We start from the raw sequence: 19,133 nt of genomic DNA, 5'->3' as shown, positions 1-19,133 counted from the left end.
ACTTTACCTTGCTTACTCCCCCAGGGGGGAGATAAATGAACAGTCAGGTGAGACCCAGCAGGGGGAGTGGGTGAGCTGGCCCTATGGCCATCTGAGTATGTCCTTGGGTGTGGGTATGGGTGTGGGGCAGCTGGGTGGGAGCAGCGTGCAGGCTACCAGCACCAAGTGGTGCGCCTCTCGGGGGTGTGTGCAGAAGGCTCCAGGATAAATAGGAGGCTCCCAGCGCTGGGCGACACTGGAACCCGCTGGCTGCCCGCCCCGGGTGTTTCCCTGCCCTGTAGCCAGGCTGCCTGCTGCGTAGTTTCGTTTCCTCCTGGCTCAGGGATTAGTTTCCAAGCACCCTCTCGGTGCCAGGGCCCGGGAAGGGCACGAAGAAGGAGCAGGGAGACTCTTCCAGGGGCTGCCCTGCCCCGCACAGCACGGTTGATGGACCCGGCCGCCCCGGGCAGTGGCGTCAGCTCCCTGCCGCTGCTCCTGGTTCTTGCCCTGGGTAAGTGTCCCTTCTGGGAGCTGCAGATCAGGAGGAAAGACAGAGTGCTGGCGTCGTGCGAACCTTGATCTGAAGAGGGAGACAGCTAAGCTAAGATCCCGCCTCTGGCTTGCACCTGCTGGAGGCTTCCCGGGCTGTGCGCGAGGCCTGAGGGCGGAAGGGACCCTGCGGGCCGCTGCTGGGCTGCGCTCAGGTGGCACTGCCAGGGCGGTGTGCCAGGAGCAGAGCCTGGAGGAGGTCTCTGCGGGGACCCGGGAGGCGCATAGCCGGTGGGTGAGGCAGGAGCAAGGGAGTTTGCACTCAGAAGGATACCAGCAGGAGGCAGAGGAGGGAACTTCTTTCATGCAAGGGCGAGAGAGCAACATGCCGCTCTGTGTGTGTGTGTGTGTGTGTGTGTGTGTGTGTGTGTGTGGTGTGTGTGTGTATGTGTGTGTGTTTTCCAGGAATGTGTGAGAGACAGGACCGCTGTTGAGACTAGCAGTGGCCTAGGAGGAATCATCGCACGCACGCATGAGAGACAGACAGGCACACACACACACACACACACACACACGCACACACACATACACACACACACACACACCCCTTTTCCTCTTTCTTCTTTTACTTGTTCAATTAGGGAGTAGCTGGAGCTGGGAGGGAAAAGTGCTCTCTTCTGAGACATTTCTGTGACTCTTCCATTCACAACAATTAAGCAAAGATAAATAAAGAAAAAAAAAAAAAAAGAACCTGCCTCACTTAGGACCTGTTGTTTTCCATTTTAAGAAGTCACAAGAGGAGATGTTTCTCTTCATTTGGAAAATTAAGGCCAGTTGGTTGAGAACCCACGGCTGTGATTTCTGCTGTGGGGAAGAGAGGAGAGGCTGGTGCCTGGGAGCCAGAACTCAGGAAGGACAGCAGGAGCTTCAGGTGGGACCCTGCCCTCTGCTCTCTGAGTAGGGGACAAGAAGACAGTCTGATGGGAAAGTCTAGCCGTCTTAAGACCTCTGATTCGAGGTCCCTGAGGTTGCTGGAAGGGAAGGGATGCTAGTGATATTTTCTAGCCTTAGGTGGAGTCTAAGGAAGATTGAGACATTGGGAGGGGCCTGCCAAGTGTCATCATGTTATTAAACCTTCTCTCAAGCCTGGAAAAAGGCTACCTACCACCTGTGAAAAGGGATGAGACTGTCTCCCAAGGTGGACAAACGGATGGGTTCTAAGTGGAAATTTCATTTGGCTGTGTCTCCAGCGTGGGGAAGGAAGGTAAAATGGTTGTCAACCTGGTGGCAGGGGGATTGGATGTGGTACCCAGGTTAGAGAGAATGGACTGGCTTATCCTGCAGCAGAAGCAGTTCATACTAACCCAGTGTAGAGTGATGTTGAACAAGAAGAGTGATCCACCTGAGAAGGAGGTCCAGAGGAAGCTCTGGTTCTATTATCAGCATCACTTGGATGCAACTGGTTCTCTCATCCTCTCTTGTCTGGACTATCCCGTAGACAAGGTCTTCATCTTGTTAGCGTGAACAAGATGCTAAAGCATATGAGAAGTGGGTAGAAGACTGTTCAAGAGACTCTTAGATGTGGTTCTTGAACTTACAGTGCTTCTGTTGAGTCGGGAAAGGCCAGTCTGACAATACAGAACAATTAGGGGAAAGTTCAGATACGCAGGGAAGGGAGAGCTCCACACTGTATGTGGAATGGTGACAAGAAGCTGCATGGAAGATATGTGTGGGTACTGGGAGAATCTGAAGAAAGAGAGGAACTCGGGGTAGGAGTGGGCAAGGCAAGAGCATTTAGTAAAGGGATGTTGGTTTGGTGGTAATTCTCTACTGGAAAAAGAAGCAATTGAGTTGGGAGAAAATGTAAACAGATTATGAAGAACCAAAAAGACAAGTCAAATTAAACTATTTGATCAGAAATCAATAGGCAGTTAAACAAACTCAATTACAACGCATGAATGGAGGATGTAAACAATGAATCAGAGGAGATAAAGCTGGCATTAGGGTGCAGTGTGGGAGGAGACTGGGCAATGGGCTAAATAGCTTGACTGTCTTGAGAGTATGAGTTAAGCATGAGCTATGTGGCTGGACCAGGAGAGTGAGGAAAGACATGATCTTTCAGGGCTGATGGGCATTTATTTCCCCTTTTACCGTCACAGTCTATTTCATACCCCCAACCTGTCAAAAGACAAAAATGAAAAAAGAAATCCTCTAACCCAGTACACCCAGGGAAACCTAAATGCACAGTACATCTAGGGAAACCTCCTAGATGACTGATGGTTTAGGAGCTTGGATTCTGTCTCTAGATCCCCTACACGCTTGCAAAGTGCCAAGGGATGTAATTTGTTGGCATCACTGTTTCCATTAAGCATTCTTACTTCTATCACACATGCCCTCCAAGTCCCATTCCTAATTTAAACCATATGTCCTTTTACTTTTGCAAAGACTGGGAGCAGTGGGTTGTGATGTGTAACATGACCTGTGGGACAGTGGGAAGAACACTGCACACCGTCGCTGAGCAGGTGGGAGGCCTGGTTCCACCTCTGCTCTTCTGTGACTCTAGGACACCTGTAAGTTACACATTTCTCAACATCATTTGCTTCATTTGTAAAACGATGAGGTGTTATGTTTCCATCATCACATTCTTCACACAAAAAATACACAAAATAATATATGATGAGTTAGGAATAGCTTAATAGGAATGTGTTTTAAGTATAGATGCATCTAAAGCTATTGGAAGATTGATCTATACAGGGTAATTACCATTCTAATATATATGAAAATCAGATGACACTCCCTTTAGGGATTTTATGAAAGAAAAAGTGAGTTGGAGATAGAAAAAAAGAAGTATAGCACAAAACAATTAGTTTCATATAATACAAATGAATTTAACATATATTATAGATCTATATGTGCAAATATATATTTATATGTGTACTTAATATCTTTTATACACATCATTTTGGTGTTATTTTACTAAAGCTGCCCCAAATCATTTTTATAGAGCCAGTGGAAATCTTGACTTTGATTCCTCATCTGTATTCTCTTAACTGTTAATCAAATTCAGCTACTGATAGAAATCTAATTCCAGTGGTTGAGAGGGCATCATTCAAGGAGAGATATTGAATACTGCCTTTTTAGCCTTGTCATTGTGTTTGAGAAATGAACCCAGTGGAATTGGTCCTATCTCTTAGAATTATAGGTGTTAGGATGTAGTCCTGTATGATTCTTTTTTTCTTTCATTTTTCTTTATTAAGAAATCTTCTACTCACTCCACATACTATCCATAGATCCCCCCTCTTCCCTCCTCCCACCCCCAGCCCTCTTCCCCAAGCCACCCCGCATCCCCACATCCCCCAGATGGAGGTCTCCCATGGGGAGTCAGCAGATCCCAGCACACTGAGCCTAGGCAGGTTCAAGCCCCTTCCCACTGCACCAAGACTGTGCAAGGTGTCATACCACAGTCACTGGCAGGGGGATTGGGATCTGTATGATTCTTTAAATGACAAAAAAGTCCATTCCTGAGTTCTTACTTGCCAAAAGAAGGGAACAGCCTATAGTGATGTCACTCCAGGCTCTGTTTGCATTTGCTTGCTGTGTAGAGGCAGGCCATGAGAACTAAGTCTGGTTTGGGTGATCCTTGGTTTTGTTAAATTTTAGTGAGTGCTACTTTTGACTTCCCAATGGCTTGCATTTCAAAAGCTAGCATTCCTGACAGATACTCTGAACAGATACACAAAGTATCCTCTGTCAACAATGACTGTGGTTGACATTCCCCCTCAAGCCACAAAAAACTCATGAATTTACAATGTACTAATGAAAGGACAGAACTAATGATAATAATATTACATCTAAGTCTGTAAGTAAATGTCAGGTTGCAGATAACATGTTTGCTTTCCCCATTACACCTTGATAATGATGTGTTGTTTTTCATGAGTGAAAACTTTGGAAGGTGGGAATGAGGTAATATCCTGTATCTGTCATGCATTCAACAGATATAGATTGACGACTTTTTATGGAAAAGGCCTACGTAATTGATGGCCACGCTTGAAAGTTATTTGCATAACACTTTCCAATGCAGAGTGCTTGTTCCTCAGATAGGAGACAAAAAACTGTAAGGAAGAGAATAGGTTTTGACTTACGCCTCTAAGGTTTGCACATCAAATGCTGTCTGATCTGTCAAGTATGTAATATCATCGCCCAGTTATAAAGCAAAAACCATTCTTAAGTCATCTAATAAAACAAGCATAAAAATTCTTCAGGTGAAGTAGTTCCCAGCCTCCTGTCAAGATGCTCTACGTTCACTATTTATATGGAGAACTTGATACACAATTAACCATGTGGAGTTGTTAAAAGTGTCCAGGGACTCACTCATCACACAGTGAGTTGATTTCCTAGTTCTTTATGCTGCTCATACAGATAGCCTTGCCCTTTACGTCACAGAATGCTCACAATGAATATGCTTTCTAAGGCTAATGAGTGTATCTTAAAAAAAAAAATCTCAGTAGCTTAGGTGAGTCTTTAGTGGTGAGAATTTAAAGAAATAAGAGAGAATTTTTTAGATGGATAGAGAGAGTTGGGGTATTTAATCTGAATCCATATCAATTAAGTAGTTGCCTATTTTGATTATCAGCTGTTCAAGTCAACTGACCATGAAATAGTTTCATTCATTCTTTACATTTTTGAAGGATATGTAGATTGTTATTTACTGACCCATGGGTTAGTGGCATGAATTACAGAATGAGTTTGGAAAGTACAGAAGTGTTCATATTCAGTTTTCTTGTTTGAAAGTGTGGCATGGGTTGTATAAAGAAATGGGTTACTAATAGAACATTTTCATCTTTCCAAAATTATGAGCTTATTATTTGGCCTTACTTGCTCATGAAGGGTTGCTTAAAGAATGCCTGACATAATATAAGAATTCAAAATAATTAGTTAAATGAAAAGGTAAGTGAACATGACTGTCAGTGAGCATGCCCCCATTGAAAATGCAGCAAGTCCCTTAGCTCTCTCCATATGTGTTATAGTTGTATAGCTTGGTCCTCTTGTGGGAACAGGGGCTGTCTCTTACTCTTTAACAGGCTTTTGGGACCCTATTCCTCATACTGGGTGTCCTTGCCCAACCTTAATACATGGAGAGATGTTTAGTTTTACTGCAGCTTGATAAGCCATGTTTTGTTGATACTCACGGGAGACCTGCCCTTTCCTAAACAGAAATGGGGGGTGAGAACAGAGGGAGGGTCGGGGGGAGGGACTTGGAAAAGAGGAGAGAGAGGAAACTTTGTCCAGGCTGTAAAATAAATAAATAAATACATACATAAATAAATAAATAAATAAATAAATAAATTAATTAATACTAAAAAATGCAGCAAGGTCAAGTAAATCTTTTGATTTCGTGTTGCAAAATGGAGGCCATAGCTCAAAGATGCTGAAGAACATGTTTCTTCATCTCTTACTATGTGGTCCTGGTGCTGGAGGGGCGAATGAGCCTTCTACAAAAATGTTCTTATTTTGCAAGAAGTAAGATTATTTCTTCTGTTCTTTGTTGAAGATTCAAACTTACTATACCTGTCTCAAAGGTTGAGTTCTAGGAAAGATGTGATTGGTCAAAAGAACTTTTCAAAATAAGTCTTTGGAGATTTGGGGTATACCTCAGTGTCCAGCATGTTGGAGGCCCTGGGTTTAATATCTAACACCAAGGAAAGAAAAAGAAGTGATTATGTGAAAAAGGGAAAGGCAGTGGACTTGAAGCAGTCTCCTGTGGTTCATCAAAAATGATTTACCTCTTTGGATTAGAACAATGTTTTTCACCAACAGTGAGTAATAAAGTTGTTATGTTATAGATTTCTGGGTGATATTATATAGGAAAAAAACAATAAAACACACATTTGGTAGTCTCTGTGAACACTGAAATAGATTTGCTTTAGAAGCTGCTGTTCTTGGACTTGGTAGTGCTGGAGAATTTGTCACTTATTCTAAATCACACAAGAAGATGGTAGAGCTACCAGTCGCCTCGTTTTAAACTCGTGGCTCGTGAACATTTATCCTCTCTTCTTTGGAGTGAGCGGCATGATCAGAGCTTAAGCCAGAGCAGGAAAGGGCCCAGGATAGAACAGCCAGGAGCAAGGGCCAAGGGACCGTCTGAAGAGCTGAATGAAAGTTTGGTGGACTTGGACTTGACTTCCTCCTGAGTATCTTCTTAGTGGTCTGCCCTCTGGGCTTCTGATGGACACAGGGTGCTGTTGTGTACTTAGATCTTGTCTTGATCTTTAGTTTGGAATCCCAGCATTGCTACTCTTCAGACTTTGGGGATCTTTATAAAATTATTTCTGTACCTATTATCCCATTTGGTCTTCAGCACAAAAGTAGCAGGCAACCAGTAGTATTGTACAGGGCAGGCACTGGTCTAAAAGACTGATGACTTATTTGATCTATAAAACACATCCACCTAGTGCCATTATATCCCCATTATATAGGAGAAATATAGATACAGGGATCATGTAATAAATCCAGGTTTCTGGCTTTATTGAATATGAATTTTAAAGTGCGAAGTGAGTGCCTGAGTCCTAGTCAATAAGCATCCATTGGTGAATGTGAGAGATTGGAACAGACAGGATGCTAAAAGCCCGGGATGTCATGCTGCACTAAAGTAGAAAAATTGACACTGGAATCACATATTCTTGGCTTATTATTATTATTTTTTTTAAAACATTGAAGTTCATCATAGCTGCCTTCTCACCATCAGTCATGTTGCCTCTCTATACATCTCTGTCATCTTCGGCTCTTTCATGTATTTGGGAGGGTCTGGCTCTTCAATCCCCCCAGATAACCTGCCTGCCATGATCCTGGGCTGGACTTCCCTGGTTGATAGAGTTAATTTGATAAAGATCTTTGGAACAGGTGTTTACTTTGGTCTGTGACTAGTATTACTCTGGACGTCGTAGACTGATCTTACACTGAAATAAATATGAACATTTGGAAGGATTCCTATGCCTTCCCAGGTCTTTTTTCAGCCATATGACACCCATATGCTCTTGTGGGAAATTGGGGGATGACATCGTTTTTATTATTCTAGATTAGATCCACTTGCCTATTACTGAGAATAGGTAACAGGGTCTACTCTGACCTGGACTAATATAGGAATTAGGAGGCAGACTCAGCTAGAACATTGGCTGTAATCTCTGGTGCTCTGAATTACTGACTCTGAAACCTCAGTCCCTTAAACCTTCTCAGCCTTAATATCCTCATTTACAAATGCTGATAGGAATGGAACCAAGGTTATTGCATATATGACCCTCATTACTCTGTAAAACACCTACATTGAGTCCAAAGAGTAAATTTTAGATATGCATAATCTATTATATGAAATCACAGGAGAAATCATAATGACCAATACCTTCTTAATACTTTTTGTTGCAATTTTGAGTCTGACTTCCTGATTATAATCGGAATGTATTAATTAATGAAAAAAATCCTTTTTTGGGCCTTTGTTTGTCAGGTTTATGATCTGCAAGTTATGAAATAGGCATCAGATAAAAATCCCCCAAAGAACTTTACTTTGACTGATTTTGAAAGGAGAATGTGCACTATAAATTTTCAAAAGTGAAATGAATATCTATTCTCTGAATACGAAATGCCCTCATAGATTCTTTTTCACCTGCCAATTCTGATCCTGATTTTATGTAGTTAAGAGCTTCACAGCACTGTGTGACATTGATATAGATACAAAGTCATTCTGTAGTAGTTGAGTGTATTTAAGAGGTGATTTTTGATATTTGAAGTCATCTCATCAAAATGAGATTGTCTCATTTCTTTGAATTACAGAAATAATTGCCTCAATTTAAAAGGAATAGATCTGTCATTTTGGAAGAGTAGGTGGCGATGCAATGTCAAAATTCATTCTAAATATCAGAAAAATGGAAAAAAAATTTCATAAATTTTAGGAGAAAAATTTCTGACTCTTTAGATAGCCATTCATGATATTAAATTGTTCCATTTCTATCTTATAACAGTGAGATAATTACTTAGCTTTTCCACATCTCATTCTCTGACCCACTCAAAAATATCCTCATCATCACTTAGGGACACAGGATCATTTTGAGGACAACATAGAATAATACAGGAAAAGATTTTACCAGAATAATTGGGAAACAAATGTCTAGAACAGTACTACTACTCTCAACTTTGTGAATAACTGTGTGAATAACTTTCAAAATATTTTATAGATATAATTTATAAATTAGTAATAGAATAACTTCATCCATTAATCCAAGTGAAGTGATGGAGTTTTGTTTTGAGTAAAGGAGAAGGAAATTATCACACTTTTCACCTCTGGAGGAAAAGAAAGTAAGTTTTTGTCCATAACTATGACAGAGGTCTTGTCAGATTGCTTACGTATATCTGAGTGCCTAGAATAATGTTTTTATATAGGAAGTATTCAGTAAGCACTTGCTGAGCAAATGAAGGTGAGATAGCCCAGGAAGTATTCCTAGACCAGTATATTCTCATAGTATGCCACAGAGTATTTGGCATAAACTTTACACTATAACACACATACACACACAAACACACTCACACAGACACACAGACACAGACACAGACACACATACACAGACACACACACACAGAGGGAGAAAGTGAGAGAGAGAAATAGAGAGAGAGAAACTCTTTGATAACCGAAATTTAGGAACTCTCTACTCTCTCTCACAACTCTTGGTATTTGTCTGAAGATTTGCTAAAAAATGACTTTTTTTCATTATATAGTTCCTTACCAAGATGTTTCTGAGTGAGATGACCTAGCATAATTGGATTTATTCATGGACTTTAGTGTTGATAACTACCATTAGCAACATGTCAATTTACCCCAAAGTAGGGCTCTCTTGTACATGACACAATGTTTGGGGTCAAAAGAAAACACTATTGTGATTTATAAAGCTTATAATAATGAGAAAGATCTAAATGTCTATGACCTTTAGGCATCAATGAATGAATAAGAACCATTTACTTATAAACAATTATCTTCTAACAGGAGTTTATAATATGTTGTGTTAAAATGTTCATCACAAATGAAAGAGTATAGACTTACTTAATTCTACAGTACAGGTTAAATAGGATCCTCATAGGAGGGGAATTGAAGGGCTGAGTGATTGAGGGAACCCACTGATGGAGTAGAGACTGGAGGCAATTCTTCCATGACAGTGATGGGGGGTTACCTAGGAAAGACTTAGAGGCTGGTAGATGAATAGCTGCTATTTTTTATGTGTGCAACAAAATAGTGAGAATGCTCAAACACCTAGAGCACGAAGTTGATTTTGTGGTCTACGGAGGGAAATACTGACTCCAGAAGGAGGGGCTTTCTAAAATGAAGCCTTTAATCAGGACACTGAATTCTTGATGCAGTGCTCTCTCGGTGGGGTTCCCAGGGACAGGAGCCAAGTAATTTTGTAATTCAGATAAAGCCAAGTTTTTAATGACAAGTGAAACAAACTTTAAAATATTTTATGGTTTCTTAGTTGGAGGGAGTTTGTTTAGATGCTGAGGAAAAATTCAATCTGCCTTTCTCCTGGTTCCCTACTGTTTAGTGACGACGGGCTACCTCATCTTAATCAAAGGTCTGGACCAGTGGTCTGCCCCATGGTTCTTTTCCTTGTTTTATGTTTTTTAGACAAGGTCTCATTACAGAACTCAGGCTGGCCTTGAACTCCTAATCTTTCTACTTCAGATTCCTGAATGCTGAAGTTACAGGTATACACCACCATGCCCAACTTTGTGGTCCCTAATCACTCGCTGCTAGGCTCTATAAGTTTGGAGGTAGCATCAGGTTCATCTTGTGGTAACAATAGCATCTTTTAAGACTTATTAATGTTTTAATAATTAATATGATTAAAAAGTTTAATGATTATGATGTAGTGACATGTTTAAGAGAATTGATTCATGACCCTGAAGGAGTGGAAACCCAAATGGAGTGTGCTTTATTCTTTTTTCTTTAAAGTTCTTCTTATTGTGTGGAAGCTTTATAACATCCAGGAACACCATTTTATTCTCTAACTCATATTAGCAAGAGGACCTTCACTGGGATGCAATAATAATGGATAAAAGTACTACCTTGGTGTTCTCAATAGGGTAGTAACATGGTGAACACGGTGATTTAAGAGTGACCTTAGTGTATAGAAGAACAGATGAGAAACTAGTCAAAGGCAAGGGAAAACTCTACTGACGCACAGCTTGGCTGAGAGAAGAGAGAAAAACTTGTAAATATTTCAGCATAAGAATTCTTCATCTATATTGACAGATCACAGATCCACAAGGAAGAAGAAACAAGGATCACAGCTCGCTCTGAAGATGACAGTACCATATTTGGGAGAGGATGGTTTTTCTGTGGGGCTGCTTTTGGGACACTAGATGCCTGATCAGGAACTAAAACTATGGAGACCAACAGAAGTTAGAGTGGTGGAACCCAACCTGGGCTGTTTCCCAGGGAACGTGAAAAGTACACATCATCATGTCTCCTCATCCCAGACCTATTGAAGTCTTCCTTAATACACTTTTAGGAGTCTGTTTTCTAGGAGAAGAACAATGTTCCCTTATAGAGTAATTATAAATATATATGTAGATACTCTTCCCCTCAGGAGATGAAACTTAATTCCTTGACACCTTTCAATGGAAAACTGATTCAGTGGCTTGCTTTCGAAGAATAGTATAACATCCCATGTGGAGTGGTTTCTTTTGTTTTCAAGGATGAATGATATCCTATTGCATGTATCTATCATACTATCTTTACTTATAATTTATTTAATTATAATTAATTTATAATTTGATGGACTTTGACATTGTATTCATGTTTTGGCTAATACTAATGCTGTAGTGATCACGTGGCTACAGATAACTCACAAAACTCTTGATTTCAATGTACTTGTATATATACCCAAGAAAGAGATTGTGGATGTAATGGTCTTATTAAATAAGAAACACAGAGCCAAACGCAGAGTTAAAAGCCCAAGAGGTCAGAGCAGTAGCTAAGAGCTGAGTCTAAAACCTCCTTCTTACCCCTCGCTGCCCTTGCCGACCTCCCCCTGAGAAAGAGACCTACTTCTTGTGTATCTGTCTTTTTATTGACTTTCTTTTCTGCCTTCTCATTGGTTGTAAACCCAACCACATGACCTCCTCATCACTGCCTTTCTATACAGACCTCCAGGTCTTGTATGGTTGGTATTGAGATTAAAGGTGTGTGTCTCCATGCTGGCTATGTCCTTGAACACACAGACTCTCTCTGCCATGTGATCAGATTAAGGGCGTGTGCTACCACTGCCAGACTTCTGCTATGGCTTGATATTAGCTCTGACCCCCAGGCAACTTTATTTATTAATATACAAATAAAATTACATTTCAGCACAAATAAAATATCACCATAAGGGATTGCTATGTTTTTGTGAGTGTTGTGAAGCAGTCAAAATCAGAACCAGAAATGATGGTTCATCAACTTAGAAGCTGAGATAAGGGGATTACTTTCAGTTTAAGGCCAACCAGTGCTACTAGTAAGACTCTGTCTCAAGCACAACAAAATAAAAACAAAACTAAAAATGAAAAACCATAGAAGCAGAGGGTAGACTGGTGTTTTCAGGGATGGAGGTGCTTGAGAAATGAGGAGGTATGACTCTAAGGATGCTAGGATTCAGTTTTGCAATATGTTAATCCTGAGATCCGCCAGAGTGCTGAGCTTGACATACTGCACCATGTACTTAAAACATTTGCTGAATTCCTAACATGTAACAGAGTGTGCAAGGGGAATGTAGTGACTGTATAGGTCAGAGGTCTGGTGTGACCGCCTTAACCAAGTAATCCAGGTTAACACAACCAACTGTCATTTAGATGTTATGCCTTCTCTAATACATTATAATGTGAAGAATGAGTCAACAATGTAATAGTCTCTCCAGTAATTACAATCACAGCTGAGCTATGTAAAAACATCAGACAAATGAAAAAATGAGGGACAATCTATGGGATACTCAATGTGTCAATAAGGTTATGAACACCAAGGAAAGATAGGTCTGTTAAAGAGCAAAGGAGACTAAAAATCTTGACAAAGAAAGATATGAACAACAACAGTGATGCATCTGGAATAGTTCTGGTCATGTGTCACAGCAATGTGACAAGGTCACATTAGAGGCAGCTAAAAGCGAGGAAGGGATATATTCTTAATGCTTAATGCCTTGGAAGTTTTCAATAAATATGAAATTCTCGCATAAAATGTTCTCTTGAAAAAGAGACTCCTTTTGGAACAACTACCTGTTTAGAAAATAGGGCTGGAAATATAAATGATTTTTTTTCATTGACTATGATTTCTCTAGCACTATGCTGGGCACACAATATGTCCTGGTAACTATCTGTCCAGTAACCGAGTCCATGAGTGTTTTGTGACACCAGATGACACTGCAGGAAACAAGACAGAGACAAAAAATTCATAGAGACAGAAAGAGAATGGACATTCCCAATGGTAGAGTCAGGGGTAGGGTGAGGAGATTTTGTTTGATGAGTTTAAAAATTTCAATTTTGCAAGCTGAAGAGAATTCTAGAGGTGATGGTGAGGTTTCCACGATAATTTGAATTAATTTTATGCCACCAAATTATACTTTAAAAAGGCAAGATTCTAACCTTTACATTTATTTTATCGCAGTAAAGAAGAGCAGGGGAAATGAGAGACCTGAAGCAGTGTTGGTGGCATTGAACTCATGGTAGAGAAGTCAGAAAAAGTGCTGTGGGAAAGTCAGGAAGTAGAGAGCAAGAGTGTATTGCTGAAAGGTTTGAGGATCAGCCCTATGGAATGCTGGGGATGAAGAGAATGAGGCTGCTAGCTGTGTGTGAGCTGTGTGAGCCCAGGATCCAGAGACTGATAACTGAGGAACCCGAACATGAATGTACATGAGGAGGTATTACTTTAAGCCACTGAGGAAATGGGGTGCTGACTGGGAAGCGTGAATCTTGGTCTAGCAGAAGCAACTTTGCACTGCATGAAGGTGTATCGCTGTGATTGGTGTGGTGAAGGGCTGAGCAGTCAATAGCTAGTCAGGAGAGATGGGTAAGACTTTCTGGCAGAGAGAGGGCACTGAGAAGAGGAAGGCAGAGTTGCCAGACAGACAGAAAAAAAAAAGATGAACAGTGCAGAGTAAAGATAACCAAGCCACGTAAAAGAACAAAGATGAGAAGATATGTGTTAATTTAAGTTATAAGAACTAGTTAGGAACAAGCTAAGGCTATGCTAAGGCTGAGCTGTCACAATTAATAATAAGTCTCTGTGTCACTTTTTTTGTGTGTGAGCTTGTACCCTCTCCCCTCAAAAATCCATCTACACAATTTAACATATTTGAAAAGCAGTTTCAACAAAGGTCCCCTCCGTATGGATCAGAGTACAAGTTAGACCAATGAACTCAAGGCCTAAGGAAGATAACTTTCACATTAATCCAGGATGAATTCTTTTCCCATATGAAGCTTTGAAAACAAAAATGGAAGCAAATGCTCTAGGATGTGGTGAGTTTCCCACACCTGGGCACGTTGGGGGTTATTCTTAGCTCTTATGGGAAGCATGCAGAGGTGATCTCCAGGCATAAAGGCAGATGGACCAAGTGACTTTCAGGATATATTGTGTTTTTATGAATACAGAATGATGCTAGTTCACTTTGAGGATGCTTTGAAGGTTAGGAGATCCTCAAAGGAAGAAGCTGCCAGTCTCCCCTGAGATGAACATAAGAGGCAGAGCCATCAGGATTGGAAGCCAGCATTGGAGAAGAAAATGATTTGATTCTTTTCCCATCCAAACTTGAGTTCCATGACTCTTCTCTTCTCATGGGCCTCATCTTGGAATATAGCAGCAATCTTATGCCGGAGGATGTTTCTACCTTGAAGACTCTGCAGATTTGATAGCTGAATAACTCAACTGTGCCTTAGTGTGAAGGAAATGCAAATCATAGCTACACTTACTAAAATATATTGATGAAAATTTCAACTGCTGCTATGTCAGAGGCCACCTTTTCCCTTGTGATAGAAAATGGGGAGAAAACTCTGCACTCGTTTTTAGATAACTTACAGTCAGTCTGTAATGGAGAGGCACAAGAGATGAGGTTGATTACATAATTATAAGCCTCACTTCCCTCCCCCCACCTTTTTTTTAAAGTCTACTAAATGACAACCCCTTGTTCTTTCTTATTGATTTCTACCCAACAATAGTCATCACTATTATACATGTATTGGGTGGTTTTCTAGACTAATCAGCTTCATAACTGTGAATCTGTCTTTCAGGATGTGGTGAGCAGGCATTGCAAAGAGTCAACTGAAAATATGTGGTGTGACTGTTTCTTAATGAGTCTTATTTTTCTAAATCACATGGGAAAATCAATTGAATTATTTTACAGTCACAGCACACACATCAAGAGGGCCCTTGATTCATGAGACATTTTCTTTTTATCATTTCTTCTCCAGCCACATGGCTTTGCCCACAGTCTCTAACACACACAGAGCTCATTGCTACACCATTGCCTCTGATTCATTTCAGTTTCCTGCTTCTTAATGAAGTTTTTCTATAATATCTCACCAGCTTACCACATTGTCTCTCTTTGGGATCCCAGTATAATTTATTTTCTATATTTCTTACACTTGGAAGATAATCCTAATATCATGTGCTTTTCTTTCTTTATATTTTTAGTCCTTATGAACAGTTTTACTGATAAAGATAATAATAGATGAATACTAAGGGAAATTGGCTTACTCAAACTCATTTAAAGAACTCTGGGACTTTTGAAGGTTGGGTAAGTCTCCACTCTGAAACCTTTTGTCTTTTATTTACTATTGTTAAACTTTGGTGCCTTGTTTTCTTTTTAAAACAATGTTTTTATTTATTCCTTGGTAATTTCATACAATATATTTTGATCATATTTTTCTCCTCTCCTAACTCCTCCCCCTCCATCCTAACCTCTCTCTCAATTGAGTCCAATTCATGCTGGCTGATGACTCTTGAGAATGGGATATGTCTTGAAGTGTGGCTATTACACTCTGTGGTAAAAATGTTACTATCTATCATTCTTAGTCTTTATTAGACACCAAGATATTATATCTTTCATTTAGAATAGAGTTTCATATTAGAGGAGAAATAATTGTATTTTACTTTCCTGATTTGGAATGACAGGGACATCTTTGTGAAGACCCTATGTATTGTTTCTCTTTCTCCATGCTTCCCCCTCAGGCCCTGAAAATCCAGAAGCCCATCTTTCAGTTTGATCGAACAGGAAGTTTCCCAGGTGAAATCACTGGAAAGAACTTGAGAACTCCACTTTAGCTTGGCACACTGTTTCTCTGTTTCCTAAGAGGTGTCCTGCTACCCAGGTTCCTGTGCTGGAACCCAGTGGGCTAATCCAAGAGCTCTTCTGCTGCCTCCCACACAGGTTGCCCCACTTTGGACCTTGATTAAGATGTCACACCCCATGCCATAAGTCCTGGCCTCTTATTCATCAGAACTAAGGACATTAGTACCCAGCAGAAGAGTTTTGTCAGTGGGGAACTGGTGATGAGCATGACTGGGCCAATACATTTCTCCTTCCTTCCATTTTCTGGAAGCACACCTTAGATTCAGTTACTGTTTGGACCGCTTGTGTGGTCTGTGTGTGGGTAAATATGCTATTGGGGGGAGTTCCTATGTCCTTGTGTGAGACAATGAAGACCAATTTTTAAGTACCTCCCTTCTCTCTTTCATTTCCTTTTCCATCATTTTCATGGCCTTGGGATTATAACTCTTTAATCCATATCTCAGGATCTGGCTCCTGGAGGACATGGATTGAGACATTCTAGGCTCTAGGAAAGTTCTTCTGAGCTAAGTAATTTCTCTTCGTATGGGTTTGCTTGGAAAACAAGCTAAATGATAACATTATACTCGGGGCAGTATTTGTGAGTGCAATAGTTAATACATCGTGAAAGACAGCAACAGGAAAGGCAGAAAAAGAGTTGATTTTGTTTTTAAGGAGAGCACAAATACTAAATTTCATTCACTTCACAATTTTTATCTTAGTCCAGCGTGAGCCCAGCGTTAATCAGCAGCCCCACCCTGTCGTTATTTCCAGTTCCATGTTAGATACGGCGTCTTTCTGGACGTGGGAACCACTCATAGTTCACACAGTCCACATTCTGTTTCTCTTCTTGGCAGCAAAGATGCTACAGGAAAAGTCCTCAAATGCTTATAATTTTTCTCCTTGTATTGATTTAAACTGCATAAAAACTCTATCAAATATGCCCTTTTTGAAGTCTAGAGAAATGATTATAGCTCAGTCAGTTGTTACTGAATTGTACTGTCTCATATCTGACCTTATCAACTATATTTGTGCCATTGACTCAACCAACCGAGTCAGAAATCCCAGCTCCCATAAATGGTGTGCTGAGTCACAGAACACAAAGACCCAACACATGAGAAAGACCCCATACTGCTATTAATCAGCAAAGACCTATTTATTCACTTCAGAGATCTTAAAAACAAAACAAAACAAAACAAAACACACCAGGAAGAGACAACACTTGGAGATACCCCTACACAGTTTGTCCCATAACTACAAAACACACTTCGGGAATGTGGTGTGTGTATGTATGTATGCATTGACATTTTGTTGTCATTGTTTCAGACATTTTATGTACAAGTGAAATTACAATCTAGATGTAGAAATTAGTCAGTATCCGTTTACCATTTATGAGAGTGAGAATATGGCTTTCTATACACGCAAAGGCATTAACCATGGTTACAGTTTATAACTTCTTTTCCCCTCTGTGTTTACGTACCTAGCTAAATTTTCACCGCGACACGGGAGTTGGGTTTACAGAAAGAACTCCGAAGCTCAGTGGTTAGTAAGAATCATAATCACGAATCAGCCAATTAAAATTCAGATCTAGAATCCAAGTCTTGCTGATGGCAAAGCTGTTGTTTTCGTGCTGCTCAATACTGTTTCCCTTTAATGTAAATGAAGTCTTGGGGGGCCTGAGGATGAAACAGTCTTCCTGTTTATCGTGGAACATGGAGTGCGGTTCGCATCTTAAATCTGGTCTGATAGAAGACAGTAGGTAAGCAGAGGTCTGCAAGGTATCTAAGAAGTTTCTAATCATTAAAATAGAGATAAATGAACATTTCCTGATAATATATTTGTTTTTAAAATCCAAAATGTTCTTGGCTTTATACATGGAAAATTCAGCTCAGAGATGAGGCAAATGCGTCGTACAGACTGTATGGTCACATATGATCTTTTTAAATAGTTGATCCAGCTGGCTTATTTCTTACCTCAGCGTTAGCAGTGACTGTGAGACTGTGCCATGGGCCTTGTCAAGCTGCCTCCTTTTGAATGCCGGTATTGTTCCTACTGACTTCATTCCCCACGCTGACGGATGGGGATAATAATTTAATACAGTCTGTAATTTTTAACTTGACGATCTCAAAATGCATTAACGTAGATGGGCTTGGACTCAACTGAAGCAGTGCTGGATTTCTTTCCCCTTTTCTTTGAGTTTATGAATAAGGTTGATATTTTAAGAACTAACTCCAGAAATGAGAACTCAAGTTCTAGTCACTTAGCAAGTAGAGCTAACATTGTACCTTTGTTTTTATTGTCTTATTTTTGTATACCTGAGAAATTCTATAGGTCATGTGAAGTGGAATATTTGATAGGCTAATAAAGGAATCCAAAAGCAAGAGAAAAAGTTGTGAATTCTTTGACAGTTAAAGCTTCACATGATACAGTTAAAAAGGAGTAAGTGTAAAAAACTGTCTACTTAGAAGAAATACAAAAGATGAAGGAAAGTAAAGGGGAAAAAAAACACAGAGGAGAAACATGCCCAACATGACACTGTTTCTCAGCAACATAAGAATTTAGTAGGTATGTTCTATGTTAGGCAGAATAAAACCTCAACATTTATTATGACAGCCCAGAGGGGCTCATAGATTATGGGCTTGCCTTACTAGAAGTTGTGGGGCTGAGATCCCTACTCCTCTCTGTCTTTTAAAAGACCATGTTGGATGGTACTTTGCATTTACAGGAAGATGACAAAGCTTTTTGACATTAACTAATAAAATATGGTTGAAGGAGCCAGGATGCTTAGCTTGGTAAGAGAAAGCTCCATAGGGAAACTTGATAGCCAGCTACAAATATTTCAGAGTGTTCTGTGGGGAAGAGAGGTTATACTGATTTTAGGTGATTCCAAAGATAACAAGCAAGAAAAGTGAGCTGCACAGATGGAGGCAGGTTTGAATGAATGAATGCCTGGGACTGAAAGCATGCATGGGTGGTCTCGAGATTGGCCTGCTTAGAGCAGACTGAATCCCTTCCACTGAAACTTTAGGACTTTGATGGGTGCTTTGAAAGGATAGTTTCTGAGTTCAAAGTTGGTAGGATATTTAAAAACCTTCAGAATTCTTAGTAATTTAACATAATTTGCGATGCTTTTGATGGGAGGTTTTATGCTTCCCACATACTTATCCCAATTATTTTGCCATGTCTTTCCCTAAACACAATGCATTCTCCATCTCATAAATACATTGATAACTTTAATCATATGTGCTTCTTAAAAAATTCTTATTTTTCATGAACTAGATTATGGGATGAACAGAAAATCTACAATACAAGGTTTTCTTGAGGAAAAAGATAATT

The 19,133-nt window shown here is 40.1% G+C and overlaps 1 protein-coding gene across 1 annotated transcript in view; it reads left to right on the top strand.

The window, feature by feature from the left end:
• The first annotated feature begins 205 nt into the window (after positions 1–205).
• Positions 206–19,133, top strand: part of Btc (betacellulin) — a 43,791-nt gene continuing 24,863 nt past the window's right edge. The window contains exon 1 of the mRNA XM_059275227.1: positions 206–490. Within this exon, the coding sequence (XP_059131210.1) occupies positions 427–490 (64 nt within the window). The 5' untranslated portion in view covers positions 206–426. The remainder of the gene's footprint in view (positions 491–19,133) is intronic.

Source organism: Peromyscus eremicus, chromosome 10, assembly GCF_949786415.1.
Source record: "Peromyscus eremicus chromosome 10, PerEre_H2_v1, whole genome shotgun sequence".
Lineage (NCBI taxonomy): Eukaryota > Metazoa > Chordata > Mammalia > Rodentia > Cricetidae > Peromyscus > Peromyscus eremicus.
The sequence above is the reverse complement of the archived record's forward strand: the minus strand, read 5'-3'. Positions and strand labels throughout refer to the sequence as shown.